This window comes from Curcuma longa, chromosome 2, assembly GCF_044706935.1.
Source record: "Curcuma longa cultivar G26 ecotype Majalengka, Jawa Barat chromosome 2, ITB_CL_G26_1.1, whole genome shotgun sequence".
NCBI classification, from domain to species: Eukaryota; Viridiplantae; Streptophyta; class Magnoliopsida; order Zingiberales; family Zingiberaceae; genus Curcuma; species Curcuma longa.
In genome coordinates, this window is record NC_133862.1 from 11,902,731 (window position 1) to 11,923,775 (window position 21,045).

The following is a 21,045-nucleotide window of genomic DNA, read 5'->3' on the forward strand; positions in this document are numbered from 1 at the left end:
CACAGCCATGAGTTGGGCATGAGTTCACGACCGTGGGAGTGGCTTGGCCGTAAGCTCGCGACCAGGCCATCGTGGCTGCGAGTTGCTCTTTTCCTTCCCTCTTTTCTCTCCTTTCATTTTTTCCACCCTTAATCCATTACCCTCTTTTATCCACCCTGTGGGTAAACAGAGCCTAACCATTCTCTATGAAACAGAAAGCTATTAATAATGTACAAATCTACTTGACAAGTACACAACAAATATGAATACAAATAGAATGCAGATGGCATGAAATTACCAGAACTGCAACTTTAGAAATTTCATCAAATAGTCAGATACAGCACAGTGCTTACTAGTTTGAGCAAATAAACAATCTAGTTCATTGCTGTAGAAACCACTTAAACCCTCTTAATTGGTGAATATTTTGATTACTTTTAATTTTACAAATAAACAGTCTAGCATCGAAACATACTTCAGGCGTCGACCGTAGATAGACAATAGAAGCGCCCTTCAATATTCATCATAACCTCAACCCATTGCATACCTCTGGGTCCAGCTCCTTGCTGTAGTCTCATACTTGCTCTTGTCTGACTTGTACATGTGAGCAATTTCTGGAACCAACGGATCATCCGGGTTTGGATCAGTTAAGAGGGAGCAGATGGACAGCAGCACCTGAAATAGAACATTTCCTCCTCAAATCTTATTTTGTTACACATTGATATACAGGTTAGTAGTAGACAAGTGTTGGAAAGTCAATTTAACTTGGATTTTCAGAGTGATGAAGACGAACACATACACAAGAATCATTTATCTATTTGTTGCCACAATCATCTCAAGCAACAAAAGACACTACTAAAGTTATGGGCAAATTGGATAACTGGCAAACAACTTTAACTTGTTGATCGATCACATAGGTTAAGCATTCCAAGGTCAAACATAGTTTTAATGTGGGTAGAGGGCACAGGCTGAGAAAATGTAGAATTAGTCAATAGAATGAATATCCATGGCTATCAGCGAGCCCTAATGGAAATCATTTCTTTACAAATTCATACAACACAACTGTTAAAGAATAACCAATAGAGGGAATAAAGAACCTTGGAAATAGTCAATGCAGGACTCCATTGTTCCTTTAAGATATCCAGGCAAATGCTTCCATTGCTGTTAATATTTGGATGAAAAACCTTTGTCTTGAAAGCAACCTGGAGAAGAAAATAAGATGGTTAACTAGAGAAACTATTTAATAGACGCTTGCCAACTAATGTTATCAACCCAAAAACTAGATAAGCGTGATGATGTCCAAGTGAAGCAGAGACTGTAGCCTATGGAGAGAGTTTACCACCTGTTTTTATCTTTTCCATAAGCAGAACATGAAGCCACAAATGTTATGGCCCAGGTTTTGCATCGAAGGTAGTTCCATAATTCACAGAACAACACAGGCAAGGATAATGCAACTGCATTATATGTGAACACAACTTTGTTTCTTTTTACCTTTGTTCTACCCTTTTGTGGTGATGATATTTTGCATAAGTAATAGTGTGTAAACTCTAAAACAATGTTGAAATAGAAGAGAGATTTCCAAACCCATGTTGGTGAGACTTGTCAAGTGATTCATCTTCACCATAATGGCATAGGACTAAAGGAATAACAAAAACTACAAAATGTATAAACCAGATTTTGCATCTAAGCCAACTTTTATAATTCCAATAGAACAGGAAAAAAATGCACAATAGAAGAAATATGGCAGAAAACTTTCACCAATTTAACTCAATTATACAAGGTTTTCTTCTTCTATTTAACCATTTCTTTTACTTTGAGCAAAATAATTTCAGACTGATTTCCATGATACAGCAGGAGTGCAACCTATTTCCAACTTCAATTGCTACAACATTCTACAAGAAGAAAGGATTTCATCAAAAGCAAAGCATCAAGAATCCTCAAGAAGAAAGGATTAAACAAGTTTAGTTCTACATTTCTGATTCAACTAAAATTTTTCATCTTCTACTATCTCCCACAGGATTGTAGGAACCATAAAACTGCTGCACTTGCCACCCAATATACTACTCTACATGGCAATTGCATCAGCTAATTGCTCCAGAAAAAGTTCTGAATGACAGCTGATGATCAAAGATGAACTTTCAATGAACTTGCTTGTATCTGAAAGGGTTATGGTCCTTTTAGGGAACACTTGCTTCACAGCAACTTTTCAGAAAAGTGAAGCTATGTGCAAGGCTTTAATCTATTTGAGGCTTAGGACACCAATGAAGATCACTATGCTGTGATCTTGTGTTGAAGATTCCTGCCAAGAGGTATTACTATGAAGCAGGAATAGATATTTAATATGAGAACAACCACTCTAAATCACCACCATGTGTTTGGTCCAGAGCAACAAGCATGGTCCAATGAGGCACAAAGATGGAATCAAGCAAAGAATGACAACTAGTGCTGCAACATTGGCCAACGCCTTTTCCAAAGCCTATGAATAGGTAGTGTTAGGGGCCTTTTTAGAGCACAATGCTCATTAAGACAACACAACTAACCTTAGTAGAGTCAAGCAGCTTCCGGAAGAGTAAGAGATAGAAGAAGCCACGAGTGTTTAAGTCTCCCCTCCTCGGCAAGCCACGCACCTCAAGGAACTGTATCCACCTCGATCAAGCTCAAAGAGCCCTTTCAGACACTACAACCAAATTGCAGTCACCTCAGGGAATCTCCACAAGCCCCTAATGGCCTCAATCGAATTAGTACTCATCTGGCTACAAGCCCATATTTTGGTCTGAGTCAGAGTAATAAAATTTGGCAAGCTAGTTTTATCTATTGTTCTAACTTTAGCAGATTGGCAATGTCTAGGGAATGCAGTGGAACATGGAGTAAAGAAGAGAAGACAAGAGGATAATGCTTGATTTGCTAGATGCACTAAGAAAAAGAAATCATCAAGATCCAAGGCAAGAAGATAACAGTGTTTTCTTAATACCAATGACGTTTTTCAATTCAGAAGCAAGAAGCAACTAAGGATCAGGGCGACATTATTCGTGTTACTGAAGAAGCTCAGCAAATTATAAAAAGACAAATCAAAATGATAACTCAATACCTAGGATTTGATAGAGAGAACAAGAAAAAAAATGAAAGAGAGCTAGAGAATGAAAAACTGAGGCCCTCCAAGTGTAAAATTAGGACCTTCAGGGTGGCTATGAGTCAGAGGAGGATAGTCCCACTGCTGATGGGTTATGAATCACAGTATATCCTAGACTGAAGGAACAAGGAAATAAGGAACTAGTATGGGATATGAATCTAGAGCTAAAACGAGCAAGTGTCGAACCCATCATTTGAAATCCTTTCACTATTGAAATCCAAGAAGAACCATTTGTAGTCCTGCCAACCTAAACCTCATGATTATTATAAAATTGGTTCTTATACTATTAGATCAGGAATAGGTTCTTGATCTCAATGCTCCTATGCCACGTAATAAAGCTGTCACTTTAAAACCAAACTAATATACCAACAGTTTGGAGTAGAGATTGAGCAACAAAATTAAACTAAATCTCTTATACCACAATATGAGTCTGATATGCTAAATGGAGTTAATTATATTCTTAATTTTGAACCAACAACTCGATCATGTTCACAGTTGATTCTACACTGCATTGGCAATGTCTGTCACAGGTTATATGGCACAAATGCAACCTAAGTATAAAATCTGTGTCAGATTATGATCTAGACAAGCTTGAGAATCTTCCTTGATCCAAGTCAAAATATGCTAAAGCATCCATTGGCGATTGTAATAATCAGCTTCAAAAAATCTGGTAGATTGTGAACAAAATCGGGTATCATACATCTACACCTTAGGAACTTATATTTCATTATACTTGAATTTATACATGTTGCCCTCCATTATATAACACACTTCTGCAGTTGATTATACATATCATTAGTGAATGTTTGTCACACCTTATATAGCTCAAATGCAGTCTAAGCACAAAAGTTGTGTCATAGAAAATATGCTAAAGCATTCATGGGTAATTTGCAGTAATCAACTCCAAAAGATCAGCTTATATTTCCACATCTACGCCTGAGAACTTTACTTCCATGTGTGTCCCATTATAGTTGGATTTGTACATTATGGCCTCCATTTATATGGCACACTTTAGCATATATTTTAAACTATACAACATCATTGGATAATTTTTTTATTAACTAAATTGAAATGCACGCTTTAACTAATTTATCTAAAAACTAGATAGGAAAAAGAACTGAAATTATAAGAATACACAGAAAAAGATAACATGTACAAATTTTCTTTCTCTTTATTTAGAACAGCGAACAATACCTTAGGAGGTAAAAGGGATAATCGGAGGAAAGTGGATAGTGACAACAAAAACTCCCCCCGCATATGGACTGTAGGTGGGAGCCCATTCTGTTCTTGCCAATGAAACATATCTTTCAGCGACCGACATGCAGACATCAAAAATCAGCACCAATGCTGAAGCTTATTGTATAAATTAAGTTTAGATGAGCGTGATTCAGAAGCTTCGGCAAGCTGAAAGAAGCAACCAAGTTTACGAAGCAAGTCAAATCCTAGGTTGTATTGAATTGTGCTTAGTCATTTACTGAAGAATAAACTAACAAGAATATTTCCTCAAAGAGCTATCGTGTATAAACAATTTCCTTCTTGCTTATACTGTAAGTACCTGAGTTATTCCTTAGGTGCCAAGTCCTATATTTCTCCATTAAACTGGTTACTTTAGCATCTAATAATGTTTGTATGAAATATAATAGAAATACTTAATATTTTGGTTTTCTCATTGTGTAATTATTAAGTATTAGCACATTTTATGAGTAGGACTTATTTTGGGCTATAATGATAATTCCTACAAATTTTAGATTGAATCTAATATTTTTTATGTGTTTTTGTAGGAGACCTGAAGGGTCATGATCATGAAATTGGACCAAATTCAAACCAAGTGAAGATAGCCCAATCTAAATGTGGATTCAATCTCAACTCATCTCATTTCGGATTTGGGTATGGGCTCACAAAGGATCCAACCCACTAAGGAAGCTAGAGGAGGAAGCAAGTTGGCTTGGATGAGGCATTCTTCCTTTAGAGCAAACCTTAGCCGCCACCCTCATCCACCTTCACCGCCCGTTCCATCTCCCACCTTCACTCATCCACCTCACGCTCATTCCACCGCCCCTTCCACCTCCCACCTTCACTCATCCACCACGCTGCCACCTCCCTCATCACTCCCATTCTGCTCATCTCCTTCACCACTCCCCACGCCTCACACCATTCCAACGCCCACCATCTCCCACCGCCCACATCTCCACAACGCCTCCATCCAATCTCACAGCCACCACTCACTCACGCCCCCTCTCCATTCACGTTCAAGCCTCCACTCACACAACCCCATCACCACTCCACTCACGCCATTCACTCACCACAACGCCTCCCTCACAACACCTCCACCAATCAGTTCCACACACGCTGCCCCCCTCCCACTCACCTTCCATCCCCACCAACGTCCATCTCTCTCATTCACATCAGCATCTCACGCCCCTCTCCATCAGTCTCACAGCAGCTTCAACGCCTCAGCCACAAAGCCACAGCAGCTCCTTCAAGCCATCAGTACCTCAGCCACAGCTCCACAGCCATCTGCGGAAGCTCTAGCCGATCGGATAGAGCCTAGCAGTCCCTCCATTTCCTCCTGCGCGAGTGGACAGCACACCTCACAACCAATTTCAACAATTTACAGTTTCCTTTTGTTTGATTGCACTTTCTTTTGATATTAATTTAATTCCCTTACAGTTGTTACTTTGTTACTTGTTATTCCTTACTTTGTTACAGTTTGTTGAATTCTTCCTTTTTGAATGCAAGTAGTTTGTTGAATTGCCTAGTAGAAATTTTATTATGTTTCGTATCAAATCTGTCCTACTTTGTTCATGTTGTCCATTTTTGTTCGTTTCTGTTCGTTCTTGTTTCTTAGCCATGTTTAGAGTGTAGTTAATTGAAATTTCGATTCCGGATAGTTAGGATTATTAGGAGAAAGTAGGTGGTTGAGTTTTTATTATTCCTCACATCTAAACCCCCCCCCCCCCAAAACATGCATTAGTTTAGTTCTTTTTATTTTTCTCACAACATATAAAATTTCATTAGATTTGAAAATTGCAAGCATTGTAGTGGCTCCTTGAGAGACGATTCAGGTTAACTCTATACTACATTATTGGTTGAAACTTGATAATTAATTGAAACCGTAGTGCGACGGAAAACAGTAAAACCTCGCTTATCTATGCTATTCTATTGGATATCCTAAATAGAAACGATGGGTTACTAATTATATTCTCTCATGGAACAAAAGTGTTTGTTTCACGTCATATCGTATTCCTGGAAGAGCTTCTCTTATAGGAAACAGTGGGAGCTAAGTTAGAACTTTGTGAAGTTCAAGAGATTCAAATAGACATTAATAAAACACCTAGTCGCGAACCACAACCGATTGTCCTAGGGTTTTCCCAATCGTGAGTCCTGTAGCTTCTCCACATCGCGCGATCTTCTTCTTCCTTGCTGAGCTCCTTCATGCATTCCCTTCTCCGTTCTTCTTCCCGATCGGCACAGAGCATTGGCAGCAAGAGTTGAGGTCGACGAGCGCCGACAACCAGTAGGAGTCCTTGCTGAAGTGGTCCAGCTCCGGCGACAACTTGTTTATCTCCGTCGGTCGTGGATCGGTCGCTATGGGTGGTTCAACTCTAGCGATTGGTGGCCAACGGTCTTCTGCCAAGTAGAGAAGCCCTCCGATAGTAGTCTAGCTTTGGATTTCTTCTCTGTCCCTCCGCGTCTATCAAAGCTCCGAGCAGAGGTTGACTTCGTCGATGTGGTTGCGAACGCGAGGGAGATTCTGTTCGGCTCTGATCATCCTTCATCCATCGGAGAATCAAGGTAAGGGTTTCCATTCCTTCGTTCTAACTCTTTGTTCGTGGATAACAAGGGTTAGGGTAGAGGAAGGAGCTCTGGATCTTGGCTTCTCCAATCAATTCTTGCTAGATTTGTCCAGCTCCAGTGAGATACGTTCTTGTTGGCGAAATTCCACCAAAGTTTTTGTTTGCTCTGTTCTGAGTTGATCCGGGAACAACACAACCCAATTAACCTGTTATTTGACTTTGTTATGTTGAAGCATTTGTTTATTTTATTTTGGTTCCAATTATTTGTCAAAAACTCCCTATTGATCCTTTGTTTTGTTCATCTGTTGAATGTTACATGATCTATGATGCTTGAATTGATACTGATTAGGATGAATAGAAGAAATGACAAATTGTTGGTTGAATGGTTGAGTTATAAATGAATTGATTCTTGTGCAATTGTGGTAATGAAACATATTGTTGGTTTATTATTATTGGTAATGGAACTTGATAGGTTTATTTATTGTTGTAGAATGGAACATAATGTGATGTTTAGCTTAGTTATTTGATATTTGCAATGGATAATGGTATAACTTATTCTTAATGTGATTATGTTCTTGGATTGAATTGAGGGTAACCAAGTATATTTGGCTGGTTAATGTGTTGTACTTAAACAATATGAATTAACGATGTTCTTGTTTAGATTGGTTGTAAAAGAATGTGTTTGTTGTTGAATTGAACATGAATCTCCTGACATGAGCACTCCGAGCTTCTTGAGTTCCCTAAGTTCTATCCTTTGAGCACTCCGAGCTTCCTAAGCTCTTCATCTAGCTCGGTTCCTCGAGTTCTCAATTTAGTAGTGACCATAAGCAGAAGTGGCCCACAACGTCTATGTGGTCCCTCCATGCTCCGTATTCATTACTTCTATAAATACCAAACTATTTCCTAAAGATCATAGGTGCCCATATAAAGGCGGTGTGTGCTAGTCTCTCTCCAACCTTAGTAATTTTTTTGAGATTCATTATACCTCTAGCGACTTAAGTATAAAAGAGACTTTGTCAGATACCTTTGGTGTCCTCTAACATTTACTCTAATGCACACAGGTCAGGTCAGGTCAGGTCACACTATCCAAATGGATCATCCTATTTAAACCAGACTGTGCTTCCATCTGAACATCCACCTTATTGGTAGATTTCTACATCATCACTGTCATCTCGTCATCACTAGCACATTTTAGCATCATCACTTGGGTTGTGGGATTTTATTTAACACGAGCAAGGTGATTAATTTCAATGAAAAATTTACAAGTAAAAATTTTCTTGAACAAATAAAATTTTATTCCGTCTCTTTCAACTATTGTATCTTTTATATTAATTCAAAATATTAGTAATTATTTAATTATTCAAAAATTTAAGAAAAATATGAAAAATTATATAAATAAAAATATAAAATTAAAGTTTATCTCGACATGAAGAAATGGATCGTTGGAGTGATGATATGCTTATGACATTATGGATGCCCCCATAATAAATTATGAAGAATAAAGTAAGAGATTAATAATAATATTAAAATTATGATTTGTGAAAAAACTGAAAAAGAATGTGAGTTTAGAGTAAATGGATGGTGGTAAGAATAAGAATTATTTGAATGAAGAATGAGGGTAAAATTGGAGGCTATTTATAAATAAAATAAATAAAATAAAATTTTTAATAGATCAATTTGATAATTTTAAACTAAAGTTGACCAAAATATTTCTGAATTAGTCATTTTTCTTTTCAAAACTATAAGAGCATGGCACGAGTCACACCAAAAAAGATAATCCGTCATGCTGCGTCGTAATCAACCTAGCTATGTCCCGTCTGTTACGTCGTAACCGTCACGCCCAACTCAATTCCATGCTTGGGGTTAGACATGGCCCACTTCCGGGTTATGCCCGGCCGATCCTCTAACAAAATTAGACCCGATACTCTAGCTCTCGCTCTTATCAGGCAAGGCCTATCCTAGGTCAGGTCAAGCAAGGTTTTGGGCAGCCCGGCTCAATTGCCACCTACACACGATGGTGACCAGAGATATAAAAACTAAATAGATAAGACTTATAAAAATAGAGGAAATGTTCTAATAAAAATACATTAATATGATAATTTTTGATCTGGCAAATCGATCAAATGTAGAAAAGCAAATCAAAATAACAGATCTGTAGATGCCAGAAAAGAGGAAAAGGGCATAGGATCATACATTTCCGAGCACTAGGGGATCTATTTCTGCTGAAAAATCTGTAGTAAATTGTAAAATACCGAATTCAATGAACCTCTTACCAACGCCGGCTTATGGAAAATCAAATACAATGCAGATGGTATGAAAAAAAAAAAACCGAAACTCCAAATTTAAATTTTCTTAGAATAGTCAGATACAACACAGTGCTTAGAGTTTAAGTTCTCACTTGATGACCTCTTTAATTGGTGAAATATTTTGAGTATAAACAGTCTTGCAATGAAACATACATCAGGCTGAACACATAAACAATAGAGATGCCCATCAAATGTCATCTTCCCACCATAACTTAACCCACCAATAGTCATCTTCCCATCATAACCTTAACCCATTGCGTACCGCTGGGTCCAGCTCCTTGCTGTAGTCTCGTACTTGGTCCTATCTGTCTTGTACATGTGAGCAATTTCTGGAACCAACGGATCGTCCGGGTTTGGATCGGTTAAGAGGGAACAGATTGACAACAGCACCTGAAACAGGAAATTACCTGTAAGCTTATTTTGTTACACGATGATATAAGACAAGTGTTGGAAAGATAATGATAAAAAATTTCAGGGTGATGCAAACAAAAGACAAGCAAATTCACAAGAATCATTTTTATATTTGTTGAACCAATCATCTATAGTAACTGATGGCGCTACTGAAAGTTATTGACCATTTGGAGAACAGGAAAACCATTTGAAAACTATTAGTCGGTCACATAGATTAAGCATCCCAAGGTCACACATAGTCCAGACCATATCGATGAGAATTACCAGCCCTAAATGGAATCTTAAATATGATCATTTCATTGCAAAATAAATGCAACCAAAACTGTTATAGATTAAGTGATACCAAGAATAAAGAACCTTGGAAATAGTTAATGCAGGGCTCCATTGTTCCTTCAAGATGTCAAGGCAAATGCTTCCGTTGCTGTTAATATTTGGATGAAAAACCTTCGTCTTGAAAGCAACCTGGAGAAGAAAATAAGATGGGTAACTCAGAGATACTCTTAAATGGATGCTTATTAACTTGGGTTATCAACCAGAAAAATAAATCTCATGATGTCCAAGTGACGCAGATGCTGCAGTACATGGGGAGAACTTCACCACGTTTTTAATATTTTCCATAAATGTTACGGCCAGGCTTTTGTATCAAAGGTACCACAAATCATCCAACGAAACAGGTTAGGATAATGCAATTTTATTAAATGCAAAAGTGACTTTGCTTCTCTTTTTTTACCTTTGTTCTCCCGTTTTTGTAATGATGATGATATTTTGCATAAATAATAATTGTGCAAACCCTAAAACAAATATTGAAATAGAAGAAAGATCAGCAAAACATGTTGGTGAAGATTGTCATGTAATTAATCTTTTCATGGCATATGAGCTAAGTAGTAACAAAACCATAAATATGTATAATGCAGGTCTTTGTCTCTGAACCTACACGTTTATAATTCCAATAAATGGGAAGAAAACAGTATGCCACAGCCACAAAACCTACTCAATCATACAAGGCTTTTTTCATCTTTCTACCCTTCTTTTCCTTTGAACAAAATAATCTACTGGTATCCATGATACAACAGGAATGCAACCGTTTCCACCTTGAATAACTACAATATTCACTGAACAATGCCATTTCATTGAAATGAAAAGAATCAGTCATCCTCCTCAAGAAGAAGAATGGATGAACCAGTTTAGTTCTACAGTTCTGATTCAGCTAAATTGCAGCATCTTCTACTATATCCCACAGGGCTACAGGTGCTTGTGCTTGCCTGCAAATAAACTACTCTGTATGGGCGTTGGTAACAGCCAATTGTTATAGAAAAAGTTCTGAATGACAGATGATGCTGAAAGATGGTCATTCAATGAACTTGCATGCATCTCCAATGATTATGGTCCTTTTTGAGAAAACTTGGTTCATGGAATCGATAACTTTTTACTCAGTAAAGTGAAGTAATATTGTATCATGCTCATTCTCACATCTGATACAGTGTTCTTGTAGACTATGAGACTTCAAATCCTCCCATAGATATACCATGCTATGCTATTTTGTAAGAGATTCCTGCAACAACAAATGCGGCACAACTTGTGGAAAGAAGGCGCGATCAACCAAACACTACATTTAGCACAAAATTAGCTAGAGTGCCTTTTCTAGTGCCCATAAATAGGCAGAATTATATATAGTGTCAGACAGTTATTTTTTTCAGCATAATGGAAGAGAAGTCCAACCAATGCATCAACTTCCTAAAGAGCGAGTCAAAAGAAGTTGAGTAAGACTCATTTACTTTGGATGATCTAAGCTAACTTTACTGTGCATGAAACAAAAATCCACCTCAAGCAAACAAAAACTTCCACATAAGATATCGCCATAGCATCTTAAGTGTATCCACATTGACCGAATTTGAAAAGGCCCTTCAAGTGATACAGCCGAAAGTTGATCATCTTAGGCAATAAAATTTAATAGCCTATTTTTCTCTATTAAGCCCTAACCTTAATGAATTGGGAACACCATCGAATATGGTACCAAGAAGAGAAAATAAGAGATCAATGTTTGATTCACCACACAAAAAAATAAATCATGAAGGTTTAGAGAAAGAAAAGAATGATATTTTCTCTCTACTAAGAATGATGATGGTTGTCAAATTAAAAGCAACTAAGGCTGAAAATGACTTGTCTATGTCACTAAAGAAGCCTAACACTATGAAAATACAAAGCAACATGTGATCCTATAGGAGACAAAAATGGAGACCTAGTTGCGGCCAAGCATACTAAGGATGTGAATTGAGAAAAGGTCATGCAATGGAAAGGAAGGAGCATTCCATTCCAAAACTTCTCCATGACTCATAATACATCAATAGAGGCCCAATTACAATGATGGCTACAGCTGAAAAGAAGAAGAAAACACTTTATGAGCTGATTGAAGATGTCAAAACCAAGATTACAATTGAAACAGCATTTTCTATCTCATATAATTTTGTGCTTTGCTAAGCATTAAACCTATGTTTTATCTTCCATATTATTGATTTAGCCTTTTCTGATTTCTATCTTCAATTTGTTATGAGTTCATGAGACATTATTCCAATACCTATGATTTGATCAAGAAGGCATGGAAAAAGAAAGAGCTAGAAAATAAAACATTGAACTCATTCAACTACAAAACTATTGGCAGCTATGAGTCGAAGAAGGATGAGTACAACTACAACTTGGATATAGATCAAAGCATTTCTCAAACTAAACAAATACAAGGTCAAGGAATTGTTATGAGACAAACCTGAGCCAAGATCAAGTGCCAAGAATGTCATTAGAATCCCATTAACCATTGAATCCGAGAGCCATTGCCCTTTCAAGTCCCTAATCTAGAGACGCACAAAGGTAGCACCAACCCTTCCAACCATGGTCATACCTTCAACTCTTGGAGGTCCTTATGCGAGGTATTTGATGTACTGCTATGTGACAATACTCCAAAGGTTTGCATATGTTTCGAAGAGGTGATACAAGATTTTAAGACTTCATCGGCAACACCGAGGTAGCTAGAAGTGTTGATAGCTATATAACATTATCGCATTGTGTGGACAATTTGTTTTCAAGTTCCTCTAAAAATTTATGGACATCTTTATGCATGTTTCATGGTAACTCTAAATTGTTCTCAAGATGACATAAGTTTGCACTTAGACCCCACAAGATACATTCACTACATGAAAACCCTACAGAGAAATATGGTGGAGATGGTGAAAATGCTAAACCACCATGACACGGCCAACAATGTTTGTTTTGCCAAGGCGGCCATGTTACAACCACAACAAACCAAAGAACCAATGAAACAGAACCTTAAAGGCCAAAAGTCAAGGGACACTGATCAAGGTCACTCAAGTATAAGTCAATCAGAGTTCTACAATGTGCTAGTCCAAGATGCTCACAGAGATCAAGCATCAGAACTTGAATTTGTCCAACAATGTTCTAATCCAATCAACTTTTCACAAGAGAGACAAACCAAAGTATTATTAGTACCACAAAGATTATAGTTACATCACTAATGAGTGCATGCATGTAAAGCATAAGATTGAGTAACTGATTAAGACCACCTCAACAAGTTTGTAGGGCTCAAGAAATCTTGAGAGATAAAGAAGAAGACCATAGTTGATGAGCCACTACAAAGTGACAATGAGATTATTATTGGAAGATTGATGACTAAAGGAGAGAGCAATCACAAATCTAAGATGTAAGCTCGGCAAAAGCAATCTTGCTTCAGGTTGTATAGAGACTTAGAATTTACTTTACCAAAGAACATATTAGAGGCATTGATCTAGTACACCAAGATGCATCAATGGTGCATGCACAAATAAATTGCTCGATGAAGAGTGTTGATAAATACATAGGTTGGTTGATGTACTATATTTAAATGGTTCACCAAGATGGGTAACACCTCAGATGACCTCCAGCCCAACACAAAATGACATAAGGCCATAGGTTAACACCCTAAGATACATCATAAAAGAAAATGACATAAGACTAAATTGACTGGCAAACTTTCAAAATCATTAAAATTTTTATTTCCTTCAAATATACACCAATGAAGGAAATGAATTCAGCATTTCTTTTCTTTTTTTTTCCCTTCGACTTAAAATCATTTGCTTTCTGTCTACTTGCCCTTCTCCAAATAAACACAAAATAAATGCATGTTAATGTAAAAATACATTCATATAATAACAACAACCAAATTTTATCCCATTAGGTGGAGTCGACTATATGGATCCTTTTACGTCATTGGACTCTATCCCCTATTATATCATCATTTATATTTAAATAAATTTTATCTTGTTTTATTGTTGCTAAAAGACTTTTTTTATCTTGCTCTACCTTGTTTGATGTGCATATTTGTCATAGTTTCACATCGCCTAACTAAAATATTTATTGGTCGTCTAAGTATATGTCTGTACCATTTTAAACGTGTCTCCCCGAGTTTTCCTTCAATAAATGCAACCCCGACTTTCTATCTAATATTTTCATTTTTTTTATCCTGTCCATCCTTGTATATCTATACATTCATTTTAATATTCTCATCTTTACAATTCCTATCTTCGGCTCATGTGCTCGAGTCATAGTCCAATATTCAATTTCATATAACATAGCAGGTCTAACCGTCATTTTGTAAAACTTTCCTTTTAATTTTAGAGGTACTTTACGATCACAAAGAAACTTGACATTCTCCTCTATTTCAACTATCCCGCTTGTATTCTATGTAAAACATCTCTTTCAATCCCTCCACCCTTTTGCAAAAATAATCCTAAATACTTAAAACTCTCAGTTACAGATAATTTGTCATTTTCTATCTTAACAATTATCTCATTACTTCTAATATTACTAAACTTAAATTTCATATATTCTGTCTTTATTCTACTAAACCTAAAACCTTTCACTACTAGTGTTTCTCGCTAAAATTGAATTTAGCATTTACTTTTCACGTGTTTCATATACCAAAACAATATCTGTAAACAACATGCACTGCGGTACCGCATCTTGGATATATCCAATGAGTTTGTATATGATTAGTGTAAAAAGATAGGAACTTAAAATTGATGCTTAAAGTAACCCTATTTTTATGGGAAACGCTTTAATTAATCTACCTGAAGTCTTCATTCTTATCATTACATCTTCATAGATATCCTTAATTAGTTTAATATACACTATACTAATACCTCTCTTTTATAGAATTCTTCATATAATCTCCTTGGGACTCTTGTTTTAGTTCAATATACACTATACTCATAAGATTTTTCTAGGTCAACAAATACCATATATAAGTCTTGTTTTTGTTCCCAATACTTTTCAATTAGTTGTCTGAGAAGATGTATACCTTCTATTGTCGACCTTCCAAGTATAAATCCAAATAGATTTTCAATCATTATGGTTTCCTTAGTATTTTTTATTACTCTTTCCTAAAGTTTAATGGTATGACTCATTAATTTAATACCCTTATAGTTTGCATAATTTTATACATCTCCTTTATTCTTATATAAGAAAATTAGAGTACTAACACTCCACTGATTATGTATTTTTTTAGTTTTCAATATCAGTTTGAATAACTTTGTAAGTCATTCAAAATACCTTATTTTCCTAAATATTTCATACCTCTATCGAAATATCATCTGATCCAACTATTTTTCCATTTTGCATCCCATTTAAAGATTGTTCTACTTCTTAAATTTGAATTCTAAGATAAAAATTTAAATTTTTATAGTCGTTTGGCCTACTTAAAATTACCTAAGTTAAGTTGGTCACATAAACCTTCATTAAAAAGTTGATAAAAATATCTCTTTCATCGCTATTTTATTTCTTCATTATTTACTATTACCCTATTATATTTATCTTTAATATATCTTATTTGAATAAGATTTTTATTTTCTTCTCTCTCGCTTTAGCTATTCTATAAATGTCTCTTTCCTCTTCTTTTGTATCTAATTTTCAATATAAATATTCAAAAATTTCATTCTTAACTTCATTCATTGCTTTCTTGACCTCTATCTTAGTTATTGTATATGTTTTAAAATTTTTCTCGTTCTTACAAGTATATGTTACATTATAGGTTGTAACAAGATTCTTACATTATATGTTCATTTTTTCCTTCACTCTCTTATACTTTCTTATTCCACCACTATGATTCTTTACTTGCCTACTTGTACTTACTTACAAGATTCATTTTCCTACTTTTGAATGTGACCAAGTATTCTTCTCTTTTATTAAAAAACGTATAGCTAGTATAAAATCATATGCTATCGCAAAATCTAATATAGTTTTCCTTCATTTCTTATTCCAACCCCATAACACCTATGCACACTATCATATTTCTCATTTTTCATTTCTACATGCTCATTTTGATCTCCTATTAAAATCATTTCAGTTGGCAGAATATTTTGTAATACTTCATTTAAGTCGACCCAAAATTGAAATTTAGTGTATACATCTAATCCTACTTGAAGTGCATATATGTTAATTACATTAATAATTTCTTTCACCATCCCTATCTTGATAGCTATAATCCTATCTCCTTTTTAACTACTCTTACTACTTCATCATTTAGCAAACTATCGACAATAATACCTACTTCATTTCTTGTTTTACTACTTCCTATATACCATAACTTAAAACCCGAATTCTCTATTATCTTTGTCTTCTCTCTTACCTATTTTGTCTCTTGTACACACAAAATATTAATTCTCCTAATCATTGTATCTACTACCTCCATTGCTTTACCAGTAAGTGTTTCTAGATTTCACGTTCCAAATTTTAGACAATTAGATTTTCTATAATATTTGTTCTTACCTAACATATGGTGTGAAAACTCTTGCATATTTGACACTATACTCAAATTCTTTTGAAAATATAGCGGTCCTTGTCAAGGCATTACAGTCGAACGCTTTAACACGTTCCTTACGAGAAACATCTTAACATTAACACAATAATTTGATGGATCTATTCATTGACTATTTGCCTGAAAGTCCATATTAACTGGCAACCTAACGTGCAATCTTCGTTCATTTTCATTCGGACTTGGGACTGACATTAGCATGTTTAAAAATACATTTATGTATAGAGTAATTGTTCAGAGTTCAAAGTGTTTAATTAATGGTAATAGCATGCCTATTAATATAACTCCACACGGAATTTCCATTTTTCTACTATCATAAACAAATTATTAAGGGCATGTTTCCTTCAGCAAGAATACTTAGAGAAGGAAATGACCCCCAAAAAGATTATCTAATTTACCCTTCCCTTTCCCTTTGATTGCCTGGGTAGAAATGGAAAGAGGGAAGGAAACAACTCAAGAACACTATCCCTAATTTTGGCCAAATTACTTTGCCTAAAAATTAAGCAAAAAGTTCCAATTCTACCTAGATGCCACAAATTTTGGCAAAAAAAATTTCTTTTCACTTTTTATTTTTATTTTTTTGTTTTTAAAAAATCATTTAACAAAATAAACCTATCCTCCCTCTTCATTTCACTCCATGGAAATAGTGGGAAAGATTTTATTTTCCTCTTTTCTTCCCTCCAAGGAAACACAATTGGGAGTTCCTTATCCTTCCCTACAAATTTATTTCCCTACTCTCATTCTCTCCAACAAATGTTTGCTCTTTGTAGGAAGCACAGTTTAAGTGCTTTCTATTTATGATTTGATACAATTTCAAGTATTTGCATGACTAACTGTATCATTGTCTTGGAAACACCAAAAGTTGGTAAAACCATAGTAGCAGATGACAGCAAGATGATCTTCTTAATTAATAAAGCATATAAGATAGCCAATGTTAATTGGTCAATGTTTTAGGTTACAATGATAATAATAAGCATGTGAAATACAAATATAGACCTTCATGCTCTGAAATACTCCATGATAAAAGCTGTAATTATGCTATATATCCTTGATTAATCTTGTGGGATTGTAATGCATGAATAAATAAAGAATCCTACAAGAAAAGGGAAAACACATCCATGTTATGGATAAGAAAATTCCATATCATTGCATGCTGATCTTGGTCCAACATGCTTGTCTGATGTTTGATGAGAATGGTTTTAGTCCCGCAACTCAACTGCAAGACAAAAGGCCATGGATCATCTTCTTCCAATACAACTAAGCATCTCAAACATTTAATCTTCTCATTCAGGCTCCATTGATCAAGATTTAAGGTAAAAGCTGTCATGTTGGCTGTTGACACAGCAATCAGTCTAAAATGATCAAGATGTGCTGTTTCTGCTCCAACACTAAGTTATCATATTTTTAGCTTCAATTCATGATCTAAATATGAGTATATAAAGCCAGTCAACCTAAACCTTGTGATTACTATAAAATTGTTTCCTATACTACAAGATCAGAACAGAAGTTGCTGTCTTCTGTTCCCATGCCATATAACAAAACCAATACTTTGAAACCAAACTAATGACCAACTGTTTTGAGAAAGATTCAGTAACAAAAATAAACTAAATCACTTATAGATTGATATAGGCCTGAGGTGCAAACATTATTAATTAGATTCTCAAGTGTGGATCAACAGTTCAATTATGGGGTATAATCCTGGCTCCAGATATAGTCTGGAACAAAGTGTACCAATCACCACATACCTCTACTATAAAGGACAAGTAGAAGACACAAAAAACTAGTACCAGTTAGTACCAACTTAGTCATCATCTTGCATTTGATCCTACATGGCATTGTAGATGTATTCCATACATTATATAGCCCAAATCGAACCTAAGCATAGGATCTATGTGATCTACATAAGCTTGAGACATCTTCCTTGATCCAAGTTGAAATATGCTAAAGCATCCATCAGGAATTTGCAGTAATCAACTTCAAAGAATCAGCTTAATGTGAAAAAAATAACAAATATGCTTTCAAATTTCTACATATGTTCCCTAGAAACTGATATTTCCATGTGTGTCCCATTATAAAGGATTTGTACAATGCCCTGAATTATATAACACACTTTGCATATATTTTAAACTATACAACATCATTGGGTAAGATTTTATAACCTACAATAAAATCCGTGGCTATTTAACTAATTTGTCTTAAAAACAGGTAGGAAACAAAACTGAAATTATATGTTAGACACAAGGCATAGCATGTGCATGTTTTCTGTTTCTATATTTAGAACATTGATGTCATGGTGCAAGTCTTTTGTTTGCTTCTTATGCTAACAATACCTTAGGGGGTTTGAAGGGATAATCTGGAGGAAAGTGGATAGTGACAACAAAAACTCCCCCTGCATACGGACTGTCAGGTGGACCCATAATTGTTGCTTGCCAATGAAACATATCTTCAGCAACTGGTCCTGCAGGACAAAAAAAAATCTGAAACTGATTGTACAAATTAAGGTTAGATAAGCATGATTCAGAAGCTTGAGAAGTTAACCAAAACCAAACCAACATTAGAAATACACAAGCAACTCAAATCCTTGGTATATTGAATTTAACTACTCATTTTCATAAACTAGCAAGAATGTTTCCTCAAAGAGCAGTATAATCTTGCTTATTCTGTATGTACCTGGGGTCATTCTTAAGGTGCCATGTTCTATATTTTTCCATGAAATTGGTTACTTTATCATTCATTAAAGTTTATACAAAATATAATGGAATTAGCAACTATGAGCAACTTGGTAACACGGATAAGTGGATAAAGAAGATACATGAATAGTGATGTGGGTTGGTAAAATTATCCATTAATTCTAAAAGGCTCCTAGATAGATGGCACATATTCTTTGAGAAAGCCAACAGGGAATGATCTAAGTTCTATAGACTCAACCAACAAAAAGCTAACATATGTCCACTTAGACTAGTTAACATAATGAAAACTATTTGAAGGAACAACTTGCACTATATTTTTCGTCCAACCACGTAGCTAATAGGCATTAGATGTGCACTCACATTGAGGCATATATAAGGGGGCAAGAGCGCACAGGGCACATTGAAAAAGGGACCTACCACAGGAGACCACAAAGCTACAGGTGGCAACTAATCACCACCTCGGAGTAGTCAACATTCTCCACCTCTGATTAAATCTCAAAATTCACTCCACCTTAATCCTTCTTACTTCAAACTGCCACACCACTACCCATAGCCAAACTCAACCTTAACTCAAATTACTTGAGTCAAGCCCAAATTATCCCCACCAAATTTATCTCAGCCAAGTTGCCTGCCATTTGTCAAAATTCAACCTGCCTCATCTGAGCTCCTTACAGTTTGATCAAGCTAAACCAAATACCTTATTCAACCAGATCAATCTCTTCTCAACCAAGCCTTCTCTAGCCAGTTTCTCCAACTGAGGTCCAAGCTAGATTTAAAACTGACAAACTTCTGTATTGGTTATATATTTTTACCATAACAAATAGGAACATAATTTGTAGGACACTGAAGCAATTATCCACCATAAACGCATTCATTTATTCCTATCATCTAATAAGACCACTATCATTCCAGATAAAAGAAAATGATATTTTCTGTATATGTTTACTAAAAAAAAACATACCACGAACAATTGCAATAAAACTTTATCATATGTCCAGACCACTACCACTTAAGACAGAAGGCAGAGAAGGCAGAATATAATTTGTAGAACGAGTAAAGGAAGAACTTTTTACACAAACATACTAATCCTAAAAACTTCTAAGCAAGCAGTGTATGCTTTGAAGATAAGAGATGACGTTGTTTCCTTCCGTAACTGAGTTTCCAACAGACAAAACTTGAAAGAGGGGAAGAAATCTGAATCCGAATCAGATGAAGAAACTAAAGCGAATTTATCAAATAATCCAGAAAAAAAAACAAACATAAGAGGAAGAAGAAGGACCTGCGCTGCAAGAGGTCGGAGGGTCTTTCTGGAGATCCTTCAACTCCTTGATGATACGCCTCGAAGCCATGGATTCGGCGATGACCTACCAGTTGAAAAGAAAAAGCAGGAAAAACAATCCAAACGATTACCAGCGAATCAAACCGCAGAAGAGAAACCAACAATCGATTGATCGAGAACAAGAGCGGAGGAACAGAGGCGATTACCTAAACTGTCTTGGAAAATTCTGGAGTCGATCTCTCTCGCACGCGATTGGGAAGCGGAAGCAGAAGGGAAAGAACCAAGAGCTGAATTTGTACGCGACGTTGCAACACGACCCACCAACCGACTCGTCTCACGGTGGACGGGATACCACCTCTTCGTGACGAAAGTCGTGTAATAAGTCGGGTAATTGGGGCCATAGCTTTCTAGCGGCGGCGTTCGTCCGGAGTAAATTAGAAAATCAAATATGGCCTCATATCGGAGGCTATTTCCACTGTTTCGGTTGGATTTTGATTGTTGTTCAATTATATAAATTTATCATGGGGTGACTAACTCAGTTATATCATAAAGGTGGAGTTTGTGCAATATATTACAAAAAAAAAAAAATGGAATCTGTCA

At 35.8% G+C, this 21,045-nt stretch overlaps 1 protein-coding gene across 2 annotated transcripts; it reads right to left on the reverse strand.

Annotated features, from left to right (window-relative positions):
• Positions 1-242: 242 nt before the first annotated feature.
• On the reverse strand, positions 243-20,798 carry LOC141821048 (ubiquitin-conjugating enzyme E2-17 kDa-like). 2 transcript variants are annotated; one of them, XM_074708405.1, is made up of 5 exons: positions 20,652-20,798; positions 20,446-20,530; positions 18,807-18,934; positions 1,074-1,178; positions 243-651 (listed from the first exon to the last, which is right to left on the reverse strand). In XM_074708405.1, the coding sequence occupies exons 2-5, from the start codon at positions 20,513-20,515 to the stop codon at positions 508-510; spliced, it is 447 nt and encodes a 148-aa protein (XP_074564506.1). In that variant the 5' UTR covers positions 20,516-20,530; positions 20,652-20,798; the 3' UTR covers positions 243-507. The 2 variants fall into 2 exon arrangements, with proteins under 2 accessions (XP_074564506.1, XP_074564507.1); XM_074708406.1 differs by lacking the exons at positions 243-651; positions 1,074-1,178 and adding exons at positions 9,222-9,599; positions 9,978-10,082.
• Positions 20,799-21,045: the final 247 nt, after the last annotated feature.